This window comes from Myotis yumanensis, unplaced genomic scaffold (assembly GCF_028538775.1).
Source record: "Myotis yumanensis isolate MYYU_CA2020_CCGP unplaced genomic scaffold, mMyoYum1.0.hap1 SCAF_2, whole genome shotgun sequence".
Classification (NCBI taxonomy): Eukaryota; Metazoa; Chordata; class Mammalia; order Chiroptera; family Vespertilionidae; genus Myotis; species Myotis yumanensis.
This window is the reverse complement of record NW_027223753.1, coordinates 63,061,919-63,088,730: the sequence shown is the minus strand read 5'-3', so window position 1 is coordinate 63,088,730 and position 26,812 is coordinate 63,061,919. Positions and strand designations below refer to the sequence as shown.

At 38.9% G+C, this 26,812-nt stretch overlaps 1 protein-coding gene across 10 annotated transcripts in view; it reads left to right on the top strand.

The window, feature by feature from the left end:
- SSX2IP (SSX family member 2 interacting protein) overlaps positions 1 to 26,175 on the top strand; it is a 55,693-nt gene extending 29,518 nt beyond the window's left edge. For 3 of the 10 annotated variants that reach the window (XM_070405483.1, XM_070405477.1, XM_070405478.1), the window contains 10 exons: positions 3,041 to 3,151; positions 5,770 to 5,905; positions 7,744 to 7,819; positions 7,889 to 8,078; positions 11,988 to 12,138; positions 14,508 to 14,650; positions 14,986 to 15,159; positions 19,798 to 19,912; positions 20,289 to 20,451; positions 24,420 to 26,173. In XM_070405483.1, the coding sequence (XP_070261584.1) occupies positions 3,041 to 3,151; positions 5,770 to 5,905; positions 7,744 to 7,819; positions 7,889 to 8,078; positions 11,988 to 12,138; positions 14,508 to 14,650; positions 14,986 to 15,159; positions 19,798 to 19,912; positions 20,289 to 20,451; positions 24,420 to 24,594 (1,434 nt within the window). In that variant the 3' untranslated portion in view covers positions 24,595 to 26,173. Of the gene's footprint in view, positions 1 to 3,040; positions 3,152 to 5,769; positions 5,906 to 7,743; positions 7,820 to 7,888; positions 8,079 to 11,987; positions 12,139 to 14,507; positions 14,651 to 14,985; positions 15,160 to 19,797; positions 19,913 to 20,288; positions 20,452 to 24,419 lie in introns of all 10 variants that reach the window. The other 7 variants (XM_070405481.1, XM_070405479.1, XM_070405482.1 and 4 more) reach the window with 7 other exon arrangements.
- Positions 26,176 to 26,812: the final 637 nt, after the last annotated feature.

Here is a 26,812-nt window from a genome sequence, read left to right as displayed (position 1 = left end):
CCATTGTGTGAAAGTCATTATTTGTATCAATTATGACATAACTTGAGTGGCTCTGGTATTTTATAAAGATAAAGAGGATTTAAAAAAATGCTCTAGTGGTTTCATGCACCACTTGACGCAGTTTCTATAAAAACGTGCAAAATGAATTGAAAACGGGCATCTTGCCCCATACTGATTCCAAAATCACTGCCATTTCTCTCTGGGAAATCTTCAGTTTATTGCCTGCAAGGGAGAAATGTACTGGTCCCACGCAGTGGTCCCACCCTCTCTGACCTGAAGTGCTCTACTCTGCTTGCTCACTAGGCTTCCTCACACTTAGCTTTGAAGCATTTTTGGCTCTTTCTCAGAGTGTGCTATAGAAGGTTAAAAAGTGTTAAAAAAAAGAAAAAAAATATTCAGTGGAATAAAATATTCACTGCAATAAGTGAAGAGTCTTTTAAGGGATCCATTTTGAAGCTCTTTTGAATAGGCATAAAATTTTGGTACATGGGGAGAAACCAAGATGGCGGCATAGGTAAACACCGGAAATTGCTGCCTCCCACAACAACTTCAAAAATACAACGAAAAGACAAAATGGACATCATCCAGAACCACAGGAAGGCTGGCTGAGTGGAAATTCTACAACTAGAAGGAAAGAGAAAAGCACACTGAGACTCAGAGGAGCTGCGGAAGTAAAGTGCAGAAGTACGGAGGCTCAAGCGCGTGCGGAAAGGGGCTGGCTCCTGAGGATGAGGCTGTCTTTTTGAATCGGGAGGGAGTCACAAGCTCCCGACTGCTCTGAACTCTGGTTCCGGGAAGTCTCTGGGGACTCAGAACTCATACGGGGAGAAACTGGACTGTCTGGCAGCAGGCAGAACTCGGAACTTGAGGGCGGCTTTCCTTTAGAGGTGCTTGCAGCAATTACCAGGACACTGAGACGCGGGTCCCCTTAGGGCAGGGCTGAGGATCAGCCATAGCTGCTTGCTCCACCCTGTTGATTCCTTGAGACCCCGCCCCACCCAGGCTGCGGCAGAGGCTTTTGCATATGAATACCCTGGCCCTTTGCAACCTGAAAATTACCTAACAAATTGCAGCTGGGCCAGACAGACCCAGAACTTCCAAGAGAAGGCTCAAGGCCCCACAGCAGCTTGCATTGCTACACAGCTGGGCCTCATCTGGGCACCTCCAAACCCCAAAAAAGGAAGGGGAATCTGCAGATCTCTTCGTAGCTCCTGCTGGGTAACCTCAGGCAGAGGCTAAATTAGCACCTCCTTAGAGATCCAAGAGCCAGTGTACCCAATGGTCAGAGAGGGACCATCCAGATTACAACTCCTCAGATCCATAAGGGGCACACTCAGGGGGCAGACTCAGTGAGCACCAAAGCCCCACTGAAGCAAGTCTTGCCCCAGAAGGGTGTCTTCAGCACAGAAGTTCTCCCACTGCAGACACAGCTGATTCTCACTGCCAATTGGCCTGGAGGTCAATTCCTCCCAGTGATACCTACAACAATCAAGGCTTAACTACACCAAGACTGTGCACAAAGCCCACAAAGGGGTGCACCAAGAGTGTCCACCTCAGATAACTGGGGGGGCTGAGCCACTGGGCCCTATAGGACACCTAGCACAGAAAGCCACTCTATCAACACAGGGAAGCATAAAAAATGCGGAGACAAAGAAACAGGTCACAAATGACAGAAATGGAGGAAAGCAAACAACTGGATATAGAGTTCAAAACCACGTTTATAAGGTTTTTCAAGAATTTTCTGGAAACCGCTGATAAATTTAGTGAGACTCTGGAGGATATGAAAAAAGACCAACTAGAAATTAAGCATACACTGACTGAAATAAAGAATAATATACAGAGATCCAACAGCAGACAAGAGGATCCCAAGAATCAAGCCAAAGATCTGAAATACGAAGAAACTAAAAATACCCAACCGAAAAAGCAAAAAGAAAAAAGAATCAAAAAATTATAGGGGTGCCAGAAGAAGAGAGAGGGCAAGATATTGAAAACCTATTTGAAGAAATAATGACAGAAAACTTCCCTTACCTGGTGAAAGAAATAGACTTACAAGTCCAGGAAGCGCAGAGAACCCCAAACAAAAGGAATCCAAAGAGGACCACACCAAGACACATCATAATTAAAATGCCAAGAGCAAAAGACAAAGAGAGAATCTTAAGAGCAGCAAGAGAAAGAAAGTCAGTTACCTACAAGGGAGTACCCATACTGATTTCTCAACAGAAACTATGCAGGCCAGAAGGGAGTGGCAAGAAATATTCAAAGTGATGAATAGCAAGAACCTACAACCAAGATTACTTTATCCAGCAAAGCTATCATTCAGAATTGAAGGTCAGATAAAGAGCTTCACAGATAAGAAAAAGCTAAAGGAGTTCATCACCACCAAACAAGCATTATATGAAATGCTGAAAGGTATTCTTTAAGAAGAGGAAGAAGAAAAAGGAACTCTTACCATTTGCCACAGCATGGATGGAACTGGAGAGCATTATGCTAAGTGAAATAAGCCAGTCAGAGAAGGATAAATACCACATGATCTCATTCATTAGTGGAATATAATGAACAACATAAACTGATGAACAAGGACTGATCCAGAGACAGAGAGGCATTGATTGGACTGTTGGGCCTTGGAGGGAAGGTAAGGGAGGGTGGGGGTAAGGGGGAAAGATCAACCAAAGGACTTATATGCAAGCATATAGGCCTAACCAATGGACACGGACAATGAGGGGATGAGGGCATGAGGGGGGGGGCGGGGCGAGTAGGGGTTAACGGGGATAAGGACACACATATAATATCTTAATCAATAAAAAATATACTTTAAAAAAAATTTTGGTACATAAATAAAATTTGATACTTAAATTTAAAAAATTGTAGGACTTTATAGTGTTGAGCTTTATAAGTGCTTTAAAAACATTTTGTGTACCTCTAAACTTCAATTGTAGTGAATAAACACTAGTATGTATTGCTTGTTTTCACTTATCTTTTAAGAATTCACTTGTTCTGACGCTATGTTAATTGTAATCAAAATTGCACATGAATGTTGTAGGAACAACTGGAAACCTCCAGGAGAGAAATGATTGGGCTTCAGGAAAGAGACAGGCAATTACAATGCAAGAACAGGAATTTGCATCAGTTGCTGAAAAATGAGAAAGATGAGGTGAGTTGTCAGTTATTATAAAGTTTAAGTGATTTTTTAAATATAATTTGAGGTGAACATAAGAGCCACTTCACTTTAAAACAAGCAAGGACAATTCATTCTGTGTCAAGCTGTGTGGTGGACCTCTGTGTACAGTATTGCATCATATTTAACTGGGTCAGGAACCCTCCCCACAGTCCCCTCTGCCAAGTGGATCCATTGGCTTAAGCTTGTTAGTCGTAGCTCGTGGCAGCCAGTGTCCTCTCCCACCCACCCTGAGTGCACAGACACTGTCACTTCTTCTCAGGCACACGGTGCTCTAAATGCAGGTCATTTTTTGCCTGCCACACCTGTACTTCATACCTGGCTGCTGCCTCTTGAACCCTCTTAAATATGACTTTGTTCATCCAGTCGAGCAATTAATTGATTAACTGAACACAAGTTATTGTTTAAAAACACAATTCATATTTAAAAATCTAATTTATGAAGCTAAAGATGTTATAATTCTAATCTCATTTCTACTTTAGTGGTTACTTAGTATTTGGACATATAGAGTTAATGCATTTGAAATTATTTTTAAATTTATGTAAGAAGAAACCATTATGTTTTTATTGCTGTGCAGTTTGATCCATGACCATGTGATAACTAAAAATAGAATACTTAATATAATTTCAGTGTTGTATATATTGTTTTAACTATAATTAAGGACTGTTAGAGGAGCATATTTATTTAAGGACCTTGCAATGATTTAGACAATTATTTTAGCATATTTGATTATTTAATAGTATATTTAGTAAGTGGTTAATGAAGTATCTTAACCCTAAGGTTGCTTATATACTTACTTGAGTTCTCAGAAAATTTTGACTTGATCTGTTGATTACATGTGATTTGAAAATAGTTCACCTTCAGTAAGGATTAAGTTAAGCATGATCATTTGTAGTGGGTATTAAGGATGTCTGTGTAGCCTGGCTGGTGTAGCTCAGTGGTTGAGCATCGACTCAGGAACCAAGAGGTCACCGGGTTCAATTCCTAGTCAGGGCACATGCCTGGGTTACAGGCTCCATCCCCTGGGGAGCAGTTGGGGGGAGGTGTGCAGGAGGCAGCTGATGTTTCTCTCTCATCAGTGTTTCTATCTCTGTTCCTCTGCCTTCCTCTTTCTCTAAAAAAGCAATAAAAACATACTGATATATAAGAAAAAAGAATGTCTATGTAGCCCTGGCCAATTTTTCTCAGTGGTTAGAGTGTCAGCCCAAGGACCGAATGGTCTCGGGTTCAATTCCTGGTCAAGGGGAAGTACCTAGGTTGCATGTTCCCCAGCCCCTGTAGGGGCTCATGCAGGAAGCAACCAATCGATGTGTCTCTCTCACATCAATGTTTCTCTCTCTCCCCCTCCTTCATCCCTTCCTTCTCTCTCCCTCCTCTCTCCCTTCCACTCTCTCTGGAAGTCAATGGAAAAAAAATATCCTCAGGTGAGGATTAAAAAAAAAAAAGGAAAAAGAATATCTATGTAAAATAGAACTTACTTTCTATTAAGGGCTGCTTGAGAAACCATAGAAGAAATTAACATTTACCACTAGTCTCAGGCATTTAGATACTCAGCAAATGTTTGAATCGGATTCTGCTGTTTGTACTTACTCTAATTTGAGAACTGTTTATGGTCAGAAAAAAATGAACCTGTTTACCTGCTGCCATGAACTGAATCATGGCTAATCTGCCTTGTCACAGATTGATAAGGAATAGAGTGATTCAAGTCATACCTACAAGGAAGTCACTACAAATGATCAGGTGCATTCTACTTGTTTCAGATGAAGCTTTAATCACTAACATTTCCATAAATGAGTTTCTGGCTTCTAAGTGATCAAGAGTTACATATGCAGAGTGAAAGGTGTAGAACAGCAGTTTTCAACCGGTGTGTCACAAGGATTTTTAAAACATGCAGTACCTGACAATTTAGTCAGGGGCACTGACCTCTTTCCTTAGATTGTCAAATAAAAAAATGTGCAACACAATAATAGCCGCCCAATGTGAATGAATAAAAATTATACTCATTTTTGTCAGATCAGCCAAAAATATAATATTTTTAGTTGTGTGCTACAGAATTTTAGTCATTAGTTGATGTGTGCCATGAGATGAAAAAGGTTGAAAATCATTGGTGTAGAAGATAATTTAGAAAGTTAGCAACGATGGAAATTTCAGAATTAAAAATAAAAGTTGGATGTGATTCATTTAAATGATATTTTATTTTAAAATATATGTTTTTTATTGATTTCAAAAAGGAAGGGAGCAAGAGAGAGAGAAACATCAGTGATAAGAGAGAATCATTGATTGGCTGCCTCCTGTATGCTTCACACTGGAGATCAAGCCTGCAACCCAGGCATGTGCCCTAACCAGGAATTGAACCGTGACCTCCTGGTTCATAGGTCGACGCTCAGCCACTGACCACACTGGCCGGGCTAGATGATATTTTAAAGAGTGATTTCCAGTGGTTATGGAGAAGCAAGAATAATCCTAGAATTTTTAAACTATTTTATGGGGAAGTGAATACTAGGACCTTTTTTTTTTTTCTCTCTTGAATTTGTGAATTTTAATTGGGTTTATCAATCCTAAAGGGACACATTTGATAGAAATTCTTTTTTCAGGTACAGAAATTACAGAATATCATTGCAAGTCGAGCTACTCAATATAATCATGATATGAAGAGAAAAGAGCGTGAATATAATAAACTAAAGGAACGTCTACATCAACTTGTTATGAACAAGAAGGATAAAAAAATAGGTAAGAAGTGGCTGGCTAAGACAGACGAGGAATAAATAAGCTAATACTATGTTAAGAAATAAATGTAAAAGCATTGAGCACAATAATTCCTGAAATATTATTTTCATGCTTAAACAATTTTTAAAGATGGTATATGTCCATATAAACTAGAAATTGAGGCAACTGGTAAGGGAAAAAAAGAGGTAATTTTGCTTTGCTTATTACTTGCATATAAGAATTGCATTTCTTGTTAATGTGGTAGGTGTGGATTAATCCATAGAGGAGAAATAAGCCAGAGGACACACTCTAATCTTCCATAATAAAGAACCAATAATATTAAAAATCAGGATCAGTTGTTTAGATCAATAGAAGTATGCTTTTGAGAAAATAGTTCATCAGACTAATAATTTATCAGTTTGAGTTCCCTTAAATTGAGTTGTGCATTTTGAAACAACTATTCAAAAGGATGAACTATGAAAGTTATGCTTATATTTGTGTGGACTAGTATTTTTATTTATTTATAATTTACTTCATGCCAATATATGAGTAATTTCAAGTAAATAGCATAGATGGAGAAGTAGATCTATACATACACAGAAGTAGAGTACACAGATAGTTTCGCTGGCCTGATGAGATTCAGGGGACAGGGAACGTGTGCGTTTATTTATTGAAGCATGGTTTCTAGTGGACAGTAGGCTGTCCTGTAATCTGTATTGTACAGTCGCACCCCTAAGCTGTCTTTCTAAACTGAACTGGGACTTGCATACAATAGCTGACGAGCAGATGTTTCCAGCTGTCACCTGGTGGGCTCCGTCTGCTACCATCCAGCCATCAGTGTTGACTGTATCACTGTCATGCTGTATAGCAGAGGAGTTGCAGTTTTTCAAAGATTTTATTTTTAAAGTCATTGAAAAATGAAAGTGTAATAAGCAATTAAGACAAGGTTGAAAATCTCTAGGTATTTTGAGGTAATAAATCTAAAATTGCACTTGGACACTCATTGGTTTTTAAGGGTGGTTAACCGTGTGTTCATTTGTGAAGGAAATAAAATTAAAGGATGAAATGCTAGAAGTATAAAATGTATCGCCCAGTTAGCGAATTTGATTAAAAATGTTACTCTGGTAACAGAGCCCTTATTTTATGGGGGTGTGGCTGTTTCACCCTGTCCAAAACCCAGTTGGAAGTGACAGGTTCATAATGATTTTATCAGTTGTAAAATGACAACTTACTCCCATCTTTCTTCTTATGTCAACTGCTTCCAACTCCGTGTGGTGCAGACAGGCATTAATGCTGGCACAGGGCCTTCCTGATTGACTCCTTCACTGCTGCTGCTGCTGCTGCTACAGGGCTTAGCAGACTTCTTCTATAAAGTTCAAATACTAAATATTTTTGGGTTTATGGGGTCTAACTGATTCATCTCTGCCAGTGCAGCACAAAGGTAGTTGTAGACAATAAGCAAATGGCGTGGCTGTGTTCTAATAAGACTTTATTTATAAAATCAGGCAGTCAGCATGTAGGCCCTGATGATAACATTAATGATAATAAGGTAACATTTATTAGGTATTTACTGTGTTAAGTACTTTAACATTTCTTTTGTTCTTCACAACTTCTCGTTGGTATATACTTTCATTATTACCTGTATCGATGAAGAAACAAACTCAGCAGTTAAATAACTTGCCAAGATCTCAGTGCTTATAAATGATGAAACCGTAATTTGAAATCTGGGCTGATTGAGCCCAAAACAAATTTCAGTCTATATACCAGGTTGACTTACGTCCTTGATGCGTTATGGAATGTATTAGGGTTTTAAACACTTAAACGTGTGTGGTGAGGATTGGCTTTGTTTTGTGTTCTTGTAGCTATGGAAGTTTTAAATTATGTGGGCAGAGCTGATGGAAAAAGAGGCTCTTGGAGGACTGGTAAAAGTGAAGCAAGGTAAGGTCCAATTTAAATTGATAAATTTAACCAGACTCTTCTTTCTATGCTGCATTTTCATACTGACAGTTTCTTTTTCAGGAATGAAGATGAAATGTATAAAATTCTCTTGAATGATTATGAATATCGTCAGAAACAAATCCTAACAGAAAATGCTGAACTTAAGAAGGTTCTTCAGCAAATGAAAAAGGAAATGATTTCTCTTCTTTCTCCCCAAAAGCAGAAACCTATAGAAAAAGCAGATGATAGCACAGGAACGGTAAGTGGCTCTTTCCTTTCAGATTGCTAATTAGAATTGTTGAAGCAACAAACAGGTATTCTCCATGGGGACACTGTGGATATTTTGGACAGGACACTCTCTGCTATGCTACCCCAGTCACCATGACAACCAAAAAAATGTCCGTTTCCAGACGTGTCTTGGGAAATGATGGAGATTATTTTCTGATGACATAATATGTGCCAAACACTGTAATCATTTTTATAAGCATTGTGTCATTTCATTCTTCTTATAATTTGATGCTTTTGATACTATAATTATCCCCATTGTGTAGATGAAGACACCTGAGGCACAGTGGTCAGCCCAGTGTCACACATGACCAAGCCAGGATTTGCGTCCAATTCCTTCCTCCTCCAGAGTTCATGTTTTTAACCACTGTGCCATATTCTTTAAATATTTTACTTCGAGTACAGTGTGCTTAAGCAGGCTCTGCTTTTCAGAGAGTGAAACCTTTGTTAACACTAGGAACCAAATAATCATTCATTTCGTAAAAATATTGAGTATGCATTATGTTCTAGTCCCTGGAAAGAAAATTCTAAAAATATTTTAAAAAATATATTTTTATTGATTTCAGAGAGGAAGGGAAAGGGAGAGAGAGATGGAAACATCAGTGATGAGAGAATCATTGATCGGCTGCCTCCCACATGCCCCCTTCTACCTCCCTGGGGATTGAGCCTGCAACCTGGGCATATGCCCTGACCAGGAATTGAGCTGTGACCTCCTGGTTCATAGGTCAACTCTCAACCACTGAGCCACACTGACAGAGCAAGTCTCTAAAAAGATTTTGACTTTTCCCCGGTCTTTGTTTGGGCTGCTATAACAAAATATCATAGACTGGTTTATAAACAACAGAAATTTATTTCTTGCAGTTCTGGAGCCTGGAAATCCAAATTGGTGCCAGCAGATTCGGTGCCTGGTGAGAGCACTTTTCTTTGCTGCACATTGCTGACTTGTACATGGTAGAAAGAGAGTCAGAGAGCTCATGGGTCCCTTTTATAGAGGCACTCATCCCACTCATGAGGGCTCTACTCATGACCTAATCACCTCCCAAAGACCCCACCTCCTAATACCTTCCCATTGGGGGTTAGAATTTCAACATATGAATTTTGAGGGAGCACAACATTCATTCCATTGCATCTGCAAGATGCACTTTTTGAGAGAGACACAGATATAGAGAAGTTATAATTCTACTAGAGGCCCGGTGCACCTAATTCATGCACTTGGCTGGGGGTCCCTCAGTCCAGCCTGTGCCCTCTAGCAGTCTGGGAGCCCTCGGGGGATGTCTGACTGACGGCAGTCAGACATCCTTAGCACTGCCACGGAGGCAGGAGAGGCTCCCACTACTGCTGCTGCGCTTGCCAGCAGTGAGCCCGGCTTCTGACTGAGCGGCACTCCCCCCATGGGAGCACACTGACCACCAGGGGGCAGTTCCTGTGTTGAGCATCTACCCCCTGGTGGTCAGTGCACATCATAGCGAGTGGTTGAGCAGCCTTATTAGCATATTACCCTTTGGTTGAATGGCTGACTGGACGAACAGACACTTAGCATATTAGGCTTTGATTATATAGGATAGTTATTATGGAGCTATAATAGGTTAGTGCAGTGTATAAAACAGAACAGATATGGCAACTAAGGAAGGCATCACAGAGCAAGTGACATTTGAGTTGGCTCTTAAAAAATTAGTAGGTGTTTTTGAGGTAGAAAGCATGGGAAAGCATTTGTTGAAAGGAGAATATGTACAAAGGTCTGAAAAAGCAAGTCATATAATGGTGGAAGTTGTTTTAACTCTATTGCTTTACATAGAAGTTTAAATTCTGGATTCAAGATGCATGACTAAAATTTGAAACTAATAGTGTTGGTGGAAAATGTTAATTACCAGCAAGTTACCAGGACTTATTTTTGTATTCCCCCTGTTTTTAAGGTGTTGGTGGTATAGTGGTGAGCATAGCTGCCTTCCCTCTGTTTTTAAAGTTTACATTATACCATTTCCCTTTTATGAAAAAGCTACGTTAGTATGTGTTTTCACTAACCAAAAGAAATCCAAAGGGAATTTTCCCTTCTAAATAAATAGTCTTTGCTTCTTCACTTTACGACATTTCAGTTTATGGGAGGTTTCATAGAGGCACTCTACTTTTGGATATTGGGAGAAACTGGTGTTTACTTGTATTAGAGATTCGGCCTATGCCCACCCCACCTCTTACCTTTCTTTTTTTTTCTTCTTTAAAAACAGCATTATCTGAATGTTCTTTTAAACTCTACAATTAGGGGCCTCCTTGATGCCTTATATTTAGTTAACCTTTTTCTCTCAAAGTCCCTCTCTTCAGGTCAGTTCTTAACATTCACTAATACCTCTCCAGGATTAGCAGAGTTCCCATTACTCCCGTGGTTGCTTAGCTTTTGGCCCAACTTTTACTAACCTCTCATTACCAGCTTTTATTCAGCACAAGTAGTGGTAAATAAAGATCTTCCTCATAATTAAATTCCCCTTTTCCCCAATTATTTAGCCAGCGGTAGTATCAGTGTAATTCATAATTCAAATATTTAGGGTTGGAGAAACAATCTCTTAAGTATATTTTCTGTTTTTAAAAGTGTATTTTCTGTTTTTCTACATCTTTTTTCTGTTAAAATTGAAGTAATTCAGTTGGAGCATTATAGCAAGAGGAATAAGTTGTAATGTTGGAATATCTAGGTAGCATCCAAGTGTCATTTATTTTTTATTTTGCTTACCTACTTGTAGTGAAAATTTATACTCAAAATTCACATTAAATGAATTTTTCCTTTTCATTTTGTGGTTTTAGAATTTCAACTTGGAAATGTGTAGCAGTTTGTTATTTTCAAATAATGGATTTGCAGTATTTTTTAAATATATAGAAGAGAAGGTTTAGCTCCTTGGAAAAGTTACTGGCAAACAGCTTTGGAAGATTGGCAATTAACCAGAGTCACAGTGAGCTACACTCTGGGCATTTTCCCACTGGCTCCCTGGGAGACCTTGATCTCTGCAGCCCATCACTGACCTCAGACTATTGATGCAGTTCTTCTCACTCAGTTAGGACCGTTCTATGTAGATTCAGATTATTATGACATACTCATTTTAATATCGTTTCTGTATGTTCTTTATTCTGCTTTGATTCTATTTGATCATATGCAATAATTAAGTTTGTTATACTTTCCTGTGATTTAATGTCTTGGTAGAATTCACAAAGAAAAATAACCTCCAATTTTATTTTTTAAAATTATATGAGAAAAATAGAACTAACAGATGCTTTTACTTTGGAAATTATTTCACAGGTTTGTTTAAGCAGCGTAAGATTGGAGACCAGTTGATCTAACTTTACCTCACTTCTACTTCTTGGCTGTGTGACATTGGGCAAGTTACTCTTTCTCTAAGCCTGAGTTTGGAAGATTAATTAATATGTGAAAGCATCTAAAACAGCGGTTCTCAACCTATGGGTCGCGACCCCTTTGGCGGTCAAATGACCCTTTCACAGGGGTCGCCTAAGACCATCCTGCATATCAGATATTTACATTACGAGTCATAACAGTAGCAACATTACAGTTATGAAGTAGCAACGAAAATATTTTTATGCTTGGGTCACAACATGAGGAACTGTATTTAAAGGGCCAGAAGGTTGAGAACCACTGATCTAAAACATTAGACAGATAGTAACTTCCTCACACACCTCAAATTCAGGTTTGAAGAGACCTGATTTGGGGAATTTCTACCTTCAATATTAATTGCTTTTTCTCAAAATACTTATGTTAAGTACTGGGTCATATATGCTTAAGATACAGCACAGAAATGATTTTGATAAGTAGTTGACAGACCATCTGATTACTACTGCCTGTGTGCCTAAAGCCATTTTAAGATACTGGTCTTTTTATGTCTTGTAGGGTATCTCTGATGTTGAAGAAGATCCTGGGGAACTGAGCAGAGAGAGTATATGGGACCTTTCCTGTGAAACTGTGAGAGAGCAGCTTACAAACAGCATCAGGAAACAGTGGAGAATTTTGAAAAGTCACGTAGAAAAACTTGATAACCAAGGTAACTACTGCCTAAACGCATGCAAAATGAGTAGTGACACTCAGTAAACTTAATTTTCCTTCATATAAAAGCCAGTTTGGTGGTTTAAAAAGCAAGACTGCCAACTTCTAGTTGTGAGGTTGAATCTCACTGAGAAAATGTACTTGGCGCCCAGAGCGCATCTTTCTCTGGAAAGTGGACATCATGATTCATGTGCTCTGAATGCACGTGGATACAGTGATCAGTCTCTTACTAATCTTGGAAATCAAGAAGTAGTAACCATCATACAGTATAAATATGAACCTTTTGCTTATTCTAGATACCGGCATCTAAGATCCTAATAATCCACTTTTAAATTATTTTCAAAATAAATGATGTTCAATGTATTTGTGTCAGGGAGTCTGTAAAGTAGAATATCCAGGTCTCTGTTCCCTACATGTAACACTTAACAGTTTGGTGCAAATCTTTTTAGACTTTTCTCTCTGCATTTGCAAAATATTTATTTAAAAATACACACACACAAAAACAAAAATTGAATATTTTAAACATCTTTTCCTGTCAATACATATAGTATAGATAGATTTACATGTCCTTAATATGTCCTTAATATTTTATATTTATTAAAGTTTACATGCTTTTAAATCAAGAAAATTAACTTTCTGCTCAGTAAGTGGTTTAATTAAAAAAATTATTCTAAATTGTCAAAAATAACAAACTCAGTGCCATTTGTCTTCAGTAATAAGAGCAATCAGCAGGTGGTGTGGAGGGGATCAATGGGGGTAAAAGGGGGCCATTTGTAATACTTTCAACAATAAAGATACATCTACACTAATAAAAGACAAAGATGCTAATTGACCAAGCCAGGCCCATCAGCCAATCAGAGCAACTATATGCAAATTAACCCAACCAAGATGGTTGCCGGCAGCCACGGAGCTGGAGCAAGCAGGAGGCTTGGTTGCCCCACTGATAGAGGAAGCCAAGCTTCCCACTTGCTCTGGCCAGCTGCGGCCTTCCGAAAAAGGCAACAAAGTTTTAATTATAGAAGCTAAATAAATCCCAGATACCTGCTTCTAGCCAGCCTCGACTGGGAGCTTGGGTGGCTGGGGGCTTTGGCCAGCCTGCAAACAGCCATCAGCCCCTCACCCAGGATGGCCACACCCTCATGGGATAAGGGTTCCTGCTGGGGGGCTTGGCTAGCCTGCAAACAGCCATCAGCCCCTCACCCAGGCTGGCCAGGCACCCCAGCGGGACCCCCACCCTGATCCGGGACACCCTTCAGGGCAAACCAACCGGCCCCCACCCATGCACCAGGCCTCTATCCTATATAATAAAAGGGCAATATGCAAATTGACCCTAACAGCAGAGCAACTGGGAATCACTGGTCACTATGACACAACTGTCCACCAGGGGGCAGACGCTCAGTGCAGGAGCTGCCCCCTGGTGGTCAGTGCGCTCCCACAAGGGGAGCTCTGCTCAGCCACAAGCCAGGCTGATGGCTGCCAGTACAGCAGTGGTGGTGGGAACCTCTCTTGCCTCCTCAGCAGCGCTAAGGATGTCCGACTGCAGCTACGCCTGCTCCCCGCTGACAAGTGGACATCCCCCGAGGGCTCCCAGGCTGCCAGAGGGATGTCTGATTGCCAGCTTAGGTCCAATCCCCCAGGGAGTGGGCCTAAGCCAGCAGGTGGTCATTCCCTGAGGGATCCCAGACTGCGAGAGGGCACAGGCCGGACTGAGGGACCTTCCTGAGTGCACAAAAATTTGTGCACCAGGCCTCTAGTTTTTAAAATAAATAAATAAAGAGCAATCAGCAAACTTATATAAGTACCAAAATTAGTTGACAAGAGATTGTATTGACTTGAGTGAGTCTTCATTGTCTGTTAGTAAATAGCAAGTATGTTTGGGCTTCCTGTTTGTCAAAGTCTAAACCAGTGAGTGAGATTTGTAGCACTGCATTGGCCTTGGAAGAAGTGTTAAAAGAACGTAGTTTATGCAGGTAAGTTATTTTTCCCTTTTGTGAATATAGGTTGCTCATTTTTAATTAGGACATAATCTTAAATAAATATGGATTAAAAAGTAAATGTTGGCAATGAAGGCCTATTTGTGTGGCTATTCTTTAATCCAAAAGGGTGCCAATTTATAATTGTCATGAACTCCTTATAGTTGCTTTGCTTTTTAAATTTTTCAAATGTTAAAATAATATAAATTTAATTTTAATATATAGTAGCTTATGAATTTTTAGAGCACAGGAAAATAGTAATCCTTCAGAAAGCCTATGGGATTCCCGAAAGAGAAAAGTTCTGAGAGCTTGATTTTTAAGTGTATGTCCAAAAGACACCGAAAGCTAAGTGGTGACTGTTAAACTTATGTCAAATTTACTACTTTTATGTTAGTTTCAAAGGTCCACTTAGAAGGTTTTAACGATGAAGATGTAATTTCACGACAAGACCATGAGGAAGAAACCGAAAAACTTGAGTTAGAAATTCAGCAGTGTAAAGAAATGATTAAAACTCAACAACAGCTTTTACAGGTAAATGTGAGTTACTTTTTAAAACTATTCTTCCTTGAGAAGGACCAGAATGTTACTGAATCTTACGAGATTAAGTTCCTTTATTTCATAAGATCTGTAGTATTTGACACTTGTCTGACCTAAGGTCTCTGCTTCCTAACAGGTAGATTTCACACCATTGCTTAGTTGGTCTTGGCCAGTTAGAGTAGAAGCATTTGGGCAATGGCACACCTCAGTCGACGTTCTCATTCTTCCTAATATCTGTCCATCCGCTCAAGTTTGACTTGCCCTCCCTTGTTTCGTTTCAACTTGGGGGAGTGTTGCAGGGGCTCTCAGGAACTTACTGTTTTAAAATCTAATAGCAGCAGCTTGCTACTGCATGTGATGACGATACCACTTCACTGCTACGAGACTGTTATTTGTTGGAAGAAAAGGAGCGCCTCAAAGAAGAGTGGTCCCTATTTAAAGAGCAAAAAAAGAATTTCGAGAAAGAAAGACGAAGCTTTACGGAAGCTGCCATTCGCCTAGGATTGGAGGTATTTTAACCAATTGGCTTTCCTTGTAGCACTTTTGAGAATTGTAGGGAGGCCTCAGTAGAATGCATCTAAGTTCTGTGTCCATTTAAAACTATTTACCAGTGATTTCATCAATAACTTGAAATGAAAGAGATGCTAAGCACATGAACTATAGAAGGATATCTTTTTGCCTTTACCAGATTTGGGATTGAAAAATTAAAAAAAAAAACCACAGCAACTAAGCATTCATTATCCCTTTTGGATTAGCTTTCTACTCTTAAGTGTTTAGCTTCACAAGAGAGATCTCTTTTGGGCATATGTCATCTGTCCATTGTCAATAGATAGTGTCAGAAGACAGTGCAAACAAGGGTATGTTTGTTGTTTTGTTTTTATAAAAGTAAGTGTGGTAAAAAGTGAAGTTCTTTCTCCTTTCAGGCCCTCGTCCAGGGATGTGGGCCTCCCAGTTAGCGGTTAGGACTGTTGTGTATGCATGTCCTCAGCTTGTTTTTTTTACTCAGCGATGTATTGCCTACAGATCTCCCTTTCAACAATTACAGAAGTAATGTCAGGACCTGGTTTAAAAAATAAAATCAACCCATACAAAAAACTAAAAAGTGAGACAATACCCTCCTTTCTCATTGCCAGTTTAATTCCTCAGAGGTAACCACTGTTACAAGTTTCTATTTGTCATTCTTCTGGGAAGTATTATACTATTTTAACTTTAATATATTTCAACTTTTTTTTTCTTGATACCAGTCTATTGATTCCCCACTATGAAAGAGTAGGCATTTAATGTCCTTATCTTGACTACCATCTATACTGTTCCTTATATCTGGCTTCTTTATAACATCGTTACTTTTTACACTACTTTTTTAAAAATTGCTTTTTCTGATTAGCCTTTTTACTTTGAGTAAACTGTTTAACGCATTTACTTCATGTTTGCTCTACTTCAGACAGTATTAGCTATCCTTGCAATGAAAGAAAGCATCTTCCTAGTTACTTACTCCATTGCGCTTGCCCCTCCACTTCTGATGTGATAATTGTTTTTCACTGTCAAGTGATATCACATTCATATTCTGTCCTGCAATATAATCCAAGTGAAGGACTTTGTGTAAGATTGAGACTTAAAAGTTGAAAACCAGGAAAGAACATTGATAACAGCATGATTGTTAAATATTATTCATTTATAACCAAGTAATAAATTTGCACACGTAGAAAATCTTCTGTGTTACTAAGACTGCCACCTGGAAGAGAATCTTCTGTGCATCGCTGTGGAGTAAATGCTTTGACTGTCTTTGTAGCCTCCTTTATGATTTCCTGACTCAAATTCAGCCATCATGTTTCTTCTATCTCAGGTTACCCTCTTTCTCAGGTTCCTTTTTCAGTAATCTGTATTACCTTATTCATTTTCTCATAAGTAGTGTGTGAGTGAAAACTGTTTTGAAATACAGAATATACAGAAGTGCATTCATACTTGATTGGTTTGGCTGGATATAGAATTTAGGTTCCAACTTTTCCCCTTGAAACTTTGAAAAAGTAATTCCTTTTCTCCTCCTCCTCCTCCTCCTCCTCCCCCCCCTCCTCCCCCTCCTCCTCCTCCTCTTCTTCTTCTTCTTCTTCTTCTTCCTCTTCCTCTTCCTCTTCTTCCTCTTCCTCTTCTTCTTCCTCTTCTTCCTCTTCCTCTTCCTCCTCTTCCTCTTCCTCTTCTTCTTCTTCTTCTTCTTCTCTCTTTGTTAATCCTCACCCAAGGATATTTTTCCAGTGATTTTTAAGGAAATTGAAAGAGAGAGGGAAAGACAGAGAGAAACATCGATGTGAGAGAGACACATCGATTGGTTGCCTCCTGCACGAGCCCTGACCAGGGCCTGGACCGGGGAGGAGCCTGCAAACAAGGTATGTGTCCTTGACCGGAATTGAACCCGGGACCCTTTGGTCCACAGGCCAATGTTCTAGCCACTGAGCCAAACTGACTAGAGCAGGGGTGGGCAACCCCTGGCACATGTGCCAAACATGGCACGCCAGTAACTTTTGCTGGCACGCGAAACCCCCTCTTATAATCTTCCATTTACAGTTTTTTTTCTTAATACCGACTTTTTTATTTTTCAGATAAACTCAGTGTAGGTGCATCTTAAATAAATAAATAATTTTACATAACAAGTTATCTTAAAGACCATAGACATGGATTGACGAGAGAGGGGAAGAACAATTTCAATAGTGTCGAAAACGAACTATTGAGGACTTGGTATGCCATTCCAGAAAATGTTTTCTGTTTAAAAAACTTTGCAACAGCGTTACTTTCCATATTTTCATCCACATATGCTTGTGAATCTTTGTTCTCAGTGATGAATTTTATTAAGTCTCATAATAGGAGTAGCCTGACAGATTAAAGTAGTAGCTCGTGCATATCTCTGAAGGTCACGAAATATAAACCTGATGTAAAATCTCTGTCATCAGTGATGAAGCAGCAAAAGTCCCACTGATAATATCAAACGGAGTCATAAAGTTTTCTGTCGGACTATCAGTGTACATGTATACATTAAAAAATAAATGCATTTTTCATCATCATATACTGTGTTTTTGTCGCTCGAATGAATTTTATTATTTCTTCAAGGTTCTTCACATACGTACACCTTAAGAGATATCAAGTAAGCATAACATGTTCTCAAAAAATTAGGGTTGGCACGCAGAAGAATTTTGAGTCAGAGATTTTGCTGGTTTTGGCACGCACTCACAAAAAGGTTGCCCACCCCTGGACTAGAGCTCCATTTCTTCTGGTATGCGGTTTTTGCTAATGAGAAACCTGATTATAATGTAGCCTACATTACTCTGTAAATACCCTCTGTTTTGTTTCTTCCCCCTCTCTGGAAGCTTTTGGAATTTTATATTCTTAAAGTTCTGAAATTTTACCAGAACCTATCTCCATGGCTCCTTTTTAAAAAAAATATATATTTTTATTGATTTCAGAGAGGACGGGGAAGGAGGGAGGGAGAGAGAGAGATATAGAAACATCAATGATGAGAGAGAACTGTGACCACCTGGTTCATAGGTCAGTGCTCAACCATGAGCCATGTCAGCTGGGTCCCATGGCTCTTTTTGCCTGAAGATATACTATATTTCTTTAGTTTAGGGAAATTTTCTTCTATTCTGTATTTTTACCTCTTTTGACTTCTCTCACATCCTGGAACTTTTATTAGACAGATGGTTAGCCTTCTGAGTCTGTCTGTAGATTGACTTTATGTTCTGAATTTGGGGATATTCTCTCCATTTACCTTGTGCATCAGCAACCTGGTCTTCAGCAAGGTCAGTTTTATTATTCTCTTCATCCCGAGTTTTTATTTCAGAGTTTATCATTTAAGTGTTTAACCTTTTTATTTTTTTGTTTTCTATGTATAGCGTATTATTTTATAGGTGTTCATAAATCTGTTCGATAATTTGTATTATGGATTTTTTTGTATCTAACAGTTTTGACACATTGCACATAATTTTTCAAGAAAATTGATTTCAAATATAATAATATTACATGTAATAAACATTAATATTTCAAGAAAAATTTTAAATATAGTAGAAGTAATCCTGTTATTTATAGATTTTTGATATTTCCTACAACTTTTATAATATTATACTATGTTAGTACAGTTTTGGTAATATTTAAAATCTGTATTACGGTTTTTAAAAAATATTTTTTTCTGTCTTGAACTATATGTTACCCATGATCATTTCTCTTGGCCTTTTTTCTCTTATGCTATTAGTTTTCTTCAAATGTTTAGTGATGCATTATTCTGTATTAATATTTATGAGTGAAAAACTACATATGTTGGTCATTTTAAATAGCAATTTGCAAATTGTGAAAGTCGATTTAATCAATAGCTGTCCTTCTCAGGAAACAAGAACAATTGGCACTAGCATTTTCTCTGTTTTATAGGATCACCTGTTTCTGAGCCCATATTCCCGCTCCCCCCCCGCCCCCCCCCCCCCCCCCCCTTCTCTGAGATGCTCTTGCTGCTTTGTATGCCACTCCCAGTTCTCTGCTTGGGAATCCCTTTGCCTCTGGTCACTGGAGGATGGCAGGGCCAATGAAGGATAGGAAGGAAGGAAGGACCAGAAACCTGAGTGGGCGGGAGAATGTAGTTTAGGATTCCGCAGCTGTGCAGAAGGGGGAGGTTTGACATGCGCCCCCTTGTGGTTTAGTGGTGCTGCTCATGCTGGTAGATGGTTGGAGGATGACAGCAATGCTTGAGAAAGCCTTACCTCCTTTTCTCATGTGATTGAAGGATGACAGCAATGCTTGATAAAGCCTTATCTCTTTTTCTCATGTGATTAATTTACAATGGGTATTTTTCTGGTGTTTTTGATTTTATATTTATAATGTTCTATATATTCAAAAGTTATGCTCATATTCTGCATGTTTAAAAGTTGTCCACTTGAAATTATCCAAAATTGATGTGCAAAAATAGTGATTAGTTGGTTTATTGATTAAAGGGATGGCTTTTTATTTTTTAAACAATTTTCTTAAGTGAAATGTTTTCTTAATTCATTTGACTTAATTATATATATGGCAGCCAGAAGGCAAATACAGATAGCTAGAGAAATCATGTGAAATGGCAACTACATGAGCATTGGGATACTGATCATATTTCTTTGGTTTGCTTATTATGACAGAGAAAAGCATTTGAAGAAGAAAGAGCCAGCTGGTTAAAGCAACAGTTCTTAAATATGACTACTTTTGACCACCAGAATTCAGAAAATGTGAGACTTTTCAGTGCCTTCTCAGGAAGTGAGTATTTCATAAGCTCTTTAATCTGAAAATGCATGTAAAAAGTACTGTAAATTAATTAATATAAAACTTTGGAGAGCACCAGTAAGAGCTTCCTAACTAAAACTAAAAAAATCAACTTTAATATTTTATTTACTGAGTCAAATGGGAATGACAGGAGGGCTGTGCATTCCAAAGACAACTTTTGTGTATAATAATGTCAAGTTTTTGAAAATTTACTACAAACAAATATTTTTTAAAACAATCCTTTTAAATGTTTGTGACAAAGATTACGGGATGAGTTAGACTCTCGTTCTGTCTCACACCTTACTCAGAACTACAAAATATTCATCATAGTTAACCACCTTCACTATATTGCCTTTTTTTTGCCCCACAGGTTCTGACCGGGACAATCTTACAGTGCACTCAAGGCCACGACAGAAGCCCTGCAGGGTGTCTAATGGGTCTCCAGTTTGTACCTCTAAACTCACAAAATCTCTTCCTGCTTCTCCTTCAACTACAGACTTTTGCCAGACGCGTTCCTGTGTATCTGAACATAGGTATTGGTCTATAGGTCATCTCCTCACATATACATAACATCGCTAGAGTTGCATTGCTGAGGAAAAGTTGGCATGTTTGTAGTATTAGCAACAGTAGAGGCTTTGGAGAGGAATTCAGTAGATGGATTCATTTATTATGCAAATGTTTATTTATTGAGTATCCATTATCTATAGGCAACTATTAGGCAGCAGGAATACAGTTGTGAACAAGGTATATACAGTCCCTGACTTCTGGAGCTAAATGATATAATGTGATTCTTTTTATTTCACATCTAAAGTACAGTTTAAAATATAGTCTTATGTACAGGAATCACAATATTTTAAGTACTTAATTTTATTAACTAGAAGAATATTGTTTTGTAGAGCACATATTTAGAGTTCCTTTTCTATACCCGTTCCTTTGGTGTTGAAGGGCAGAGCATGCTCATCCTGACTGGTAAAGAGGATCAGTACCCAGGATGATGGGGTCGAACAGCTGTCCCCGTCCCAGGAAACCCATATATTGCTATTAACTGTTGCATTTTGGGATAGCCCTCTGTCTAAGGTTGTTAAATTCATTTTCTGAGCTATAATACCAATTCTTTAGCTCACAACCTATTCCAAGATTAGCTTTCAACTAAGCAGCTATTGCCAGTGCTGCAGAGGAGCAGAAAGGAGCTGCGGGCTGCGTGGGAAAGTGTGCCGGTGATCGCTGTCCTCTGGAAGGAGGAGACAGTGGCCCAGGGCCTGCCAGTCTGGCAGCCTTAGGAAGCCCGCAGCACACTGGCCTGTGGTAGTGAGAGGTTTGCATGGAGCAAAGTGCTGAAGAAGGCAGTAGCCCTTGAAACAAAAATATTAAATAGATAAATTTTAAAACAAAAAAATGAAGCTTTTAAAAGGACAAAACACTCTAACTTAAAGTCGACTTTTGAAAGGACTAGGACTCTAAGTAAATATTGGGGCAAAGAAGAGCTGAGGGCCCTCCCAGCAAGTGTAGCAACCCTGAGGTGAGGACACTAGTGTGTTTGTGGATGTGAGTGTACTTAGCAAACAAGACCAGGAGGTGAAGGGGAGGGGTCATATCCTTTAAGGCCCTGGGTGAGTAGATTGGGATTAAAATGTTACTATGTATAAGTTCAAATATATATATAAACTAGAGGCCCGGTGCATTTGTGCATTTAGTGGGAGGTGGGGGGGCCCTCGGCCTGGCCTGCACCCTTTCGGGCAGGGAATATGCCTGGGTTGCGGACTTGATCCCCAGTTGGGAGCGTGCAGGAGGCAGCTGATCAATGATTCTCATCATTGATGTTTCTCTCTTTCCCTCTCTCCCTTCCTCTCTGAAATCAATAAAAAAAAAATACTAAAAAATCGTTTAGTCTGTATTTGTAGGTCAGATATTCTAAGGGCAATGCAAAAGCATTAGAGCAGTGGTTCTCAACCTTCCTAATGCCACGACCCTTTAATACAGTTCCTTATGTTGTGGTGACCCCCAACCATAAAATTATTTTCATTGCTACTTCATAACTGTAATTTTGCTACTGTTATGAATCGTAATGTAAATATCTGATATGCAGGATGTATTTTCATTGTTACAAATTGAACATAATTAAAGCATAGTGATTACTCACAAAAACAATATGTAATTATGTATGTGTTTTCTGATGGTCTTAGGCAGCCCCTGTGAAAGAGTCGTTCGACCCCCAAAGGGGTTCGCGACCCACAGGTTGAGAACTGCTGCATTAGAGAGTTTTAAGCAGGAGAGTGAAAAAAAATTAAGTTTTAAAAATATTACTCCATATTATGTAGGAAACATTCTCGGAGCCAGTGATATAAGCTGTGAGACTCACTTAGGAGACATTAGTGGAGCAGAGGTGAGAGATGATGGTAATGTGGACGAGGGCCAGAACATGAAGGTAGAAATGTTTGGATTTAGGATATATTTTGCAGTTAGAGCCAAAAGATTGACTGATGTGTTGGATATGGGAAGTGAATGTTTATTTAATTTATAATAAAAATAATGTAAGCTCAGAGTATTTTCTTACATAGAATGTTATTAAAACATTGAGATTTGACCAATCAGAACTATATATATAAATTTAGACATAAATTCTAGTTACCACTTACAGATAATACCTTTTGTATCTAAAAGAGAACATAGGATAGTTGCCCCAATTATTTTTACATATTTTAAATTTTTACCTTTTTACATAACTTTTTTTAGTTGTGAAATATTTGACAAAAATATTTCTTGAAGACATTGTTTTATGTTTAATAAAAGTCCAATATTTAGTACCTACATCATAGGGTGTTGTGAAGTTAAGTGTCAATATTTGTTGAAGCACTTAAAACAGTACTTGGTCCATTGTAAACCTTTAGTAACAGGCCATAAAAATAAAAATAAATGTAAACGTAAATAGATTATAAAAGGTTTTACACTATATGACATCAATCACATAGAAACAGAATTTTGAACTTAAATTTCATTAAGCTATTCATAGTTACTGGCCTCGGAGGAAAAAACATAGGAGAGAGTTGTGTAAATGGCTATCAGTTGCAGCTTGATGTAGTTCTTGAAATTTTATATTAGGTGGTAACTTTGTGTTTTTGCTCCGGAAGCACCTTGGATCTGGGTTTTGTAATAAATAAGGTTACAGCAAAGTAATTAGGAGTATTTGTAGCATCCTCATTGCTCCTTCACTACAGGATGGAATTTTACATAAAGGCTGTGCCTGGGTTCCATGCAAAGTAGCTCTGTATTAAGTTGGAGATTTCAGTTGATCATTGACCTTATCTGAGATGGCAGGTATTCTGAGGGCTGAATTATATGCAAGTTACTTTTTTTTTGTTTAATATATTTTATTGATTTTTACAGAGAGGAAGAGAGAGGGGTAGAGAGTTAGAAACATCGATGAGAGAGAAACATTGATCAGCTGCCTCCTGCACGTCCCCTCTTGGGAATCGAGCCTGAAACCCAGGTTACATGCCCTTGACCGGAATCGAACCCGGGACCCTTCTTCAGTCCGTGGGTCGATGCTCTATCCACTGAGCCAAACCGATTAGGGCCACAAGATACTTTTTTAAAAAGCAATTTTAATTATGTTTTTTATTTCACTTTTTATTATTAAAGCAACTTAATTTTTTTTAAGTTTGCCACATTCTAAGATCGAGTTGGTAAACCAAAGTCAGAAAATATGAACATTCAGGAAAAAAGTTTTGTGAAAAAAATTACATAAGGTACTCACTTGATAAAAATATATTGTTCTTTGGTTCAACCCTGTAGATTTGAAAGTGATCATTTAACTAGATGTCTTTGTTTTGAGGCTGGTTGCAGAGTATATCTTTCAGATTGTATTGCTGAAGGTGGAAGCTGTGTCTGTGTTCAGACACTAAGGTTGTTGCTGCCTGACAGTTAATTGAGCACTGTTACGCGCTTAGTGCATGCTAACTCATTTAGTTCTTGCCCCAATCCTATGAGAAAGGTTGTGTTATTATGTCTGTTGTACGACAGAGGAAGCTGAAGAACAGGGAGATTTAACTTGCCAAAGTGGTCCAGCTCGGGTATGGACTGGACTCTTAACACCTGTGTAGGTACTTGTCAAGGACCTGTGTGGGTGAATGAACGGGTAGATGAAACCGTGCCTGAACAAATGGACAAGTACTGAAAGAAACCACAGAGAGATTAGAAAATAGTGGCAGAAAGATGGGGATATGGGAGACACTGGCTTTCAAAACCCACATGCTCTCTGTCTACCTTGGGCTTTAGTTGGGCAGTGTGCTTTAGAGTTAGACTAAAGAGATAAATAAAGTAAATAGATGGATAGGATAAAAGTGAGTAATTAGGCCATTTTGAAAGAATTCTTTGTTCTTGATCAGTATGTCCTCAAAATTTACTTCATGGGACAAGGAATCACTCAGCCTTTAGACATTGAGGCATATAAAAAATATAGGTGGAGATGATTATTAAGATCTACGTTTCTTTCCCCCTACAGTTCAATCAATGTGCTGAATATGCCTCCAGGAGAGACTAGACCAAATCAGGTTGGAGGAGAATGTGCAAATCAGAAATGGAGCGTGGCATCGAGACCTGGGTCACAGGAAGGTTGCTGTAGTGAGTGCTCCTGGACCTCCACAAATTCTCATGTAGAAAAAGATGGCTTGCCTTAGCCATGTGGACTGGGACTTTTTTCATTAATATGTTCATCAAATTGCACATCTAAATTGAAACAGGGTGTGTCATAAAGTCGGTCATCTCTAATAATTTAAGATGGTCTGAGTTGTTTGTTTGGACTTCCTGTTTTTCCCCCAAAGAACTAAAATGTTAAATCTATTTAAAAGGATATAAAGGTTTGGATATGTATTTTTAGTAACAGAAGCATCTGGTTCTGTGAATAAAGGAATGTATAGCTGTTTGGATGGAAACAAAAGCACTAGAGTGAGTTTCCTCTTAAAGGAATTAAAAATAGCACTTTTAGTAAATGGACTATTGTAAATGTTTAATTTTGTTCCGTATATAGTTGGCATTGAGAGTTTAGCCTTTACTTGAATGTATACTGTAGATTTTTAACAAAGCAAGTTCTATATTTATTATGTTTAGTGTGATTTGAAATTTGCTCTTTCATGTTTTAAATAAAGTGAAATTTATGTATGTTTTGTACATAGATATACATGATTATGTTAAGAGGCTTTAAGATCGAAAAGTTTTACACACCCATAATTATAGTATTTCATGCCAATAAAATTTTTATTAGTGGGATTTTGTTTACAAGTGTATTAGAGCCATTGCCACATTACGCTTAAGAATTTTTTGAACTCATTAGAGCAATAAATACTTAAAAGGTATTCCATGAAGCTCGTTCTTTAGATAATTAACATTACTAATATACATTTTTGAGACTTCTACAGCATTTGATTTTTTAAAAATATATGTAGGATATAATTTTTCAAAGAAGTATTGATTATAGAGTAATAGAAGCAAGATAACAAAAGTACCTTTGAATAAAGCAATTTAAGACTATTGGCTCCAGATATTTGGATAATAGGAGATGTTAAGATATTTAAGATGCTTGGCTGCTGATATTTTCTTTACTAGATGGGTACCAGTACTACACCAGCTGTACCAGCGAAGGCTGTATGGTTGTCAATAATTTTTCAATGATGCCACTAATGTTAAGGAATTCTGACAATGTACAAACATCAGATTTTATAATTCAGATGTTTTCTGGACAGACTAGTGTCACGTCATTTTCAGAACTGATTGCATGTTTCTTCATATATATTATTATTGATAGTAGTAATAATAATACATGCAGACCTAGGCTCTTTCCAGGATTCTCATCAAAAGTTTAAGTGCCTAACCTTATTTGTCTGTACATAGAAGCCTGCACAGATCCCATCCTTGCTAGATATTGTAGTTTAGGCCCATTTCTAGCAGTTCAAACACTGACATGTACTCACCCTGTATGGCTGTTCCATTTAAATTTGTTATGTTTAAAACACAAAGTATTTTTGTCATTCGTTCACTATATATTATATATATACTAGAGGCCCGGTGCATGAAATTCATGCACTGGGGATGGGTGGGGGGTCCCTTAGCCCAGCATGTGCCCTCTTGCAGTCCAGGACCACTCCCTTGTTACTGCCCACCTGCTTGCTGCTTCCTACCGCTTGGCTTGCTGCTCCTTAGTGCTGTCACGAAGGCCTTGGGTCTGCTGGGTGCCGGGCCTGCGGGTTTGTGTCTCTGATACCCCCAGCAGCCCCAGCACTAAGGCGGTGGGCCTTGGGGATGCTGGGTACAGGCCCCCGTTGGCATGTTTGTGTCTTCTATCAGGCCCCCAGCAGCCCCAGCACCACCTAAATGACTTAAGGGAAACTTTATTTAGTCTTCTTTTAAAAGCAATCTAGTTTAAAAATGAGTTGCGGTTAAGACAGAACAAAGAACATGGTACCTAAGAGTGAGATAGACTGACAGAGGAGAGGCTGGGCACTGGTCAGGGGCTTATATGCCAACTGTTCTCCACCTGGGAAATGATGTAAAATCGGTTTCTTTAGTTTTCTGCTTAATGGTCTTCTCCAGCACTGAGGTCAGGGGACTTGCCTTCCAGCCCGTAGGCTGCTTCTCAGAGTCGAAAATTTCGCCATAGGCCTCTGCCTAGGACAGGACCTCTGCACCCCCAGGGTGCATAAACACACAGGGCTTCCATCAGACTTCGCTGATCCCGGGGCTGGGAGGCCTCTCGGCTCTGCTGAAACCCGGGCCGAGAGGCCTGGCGGCTCCACTGATCCCAGGGCCCGGAGGCCTCTTGGCTCCGCTGATCCCGGGCCGGGAGGCCTCTCTGCTCTGCGGCTTCAGGGCTGTTTGGCTTCGCTCTACCGCTTGGAGCCT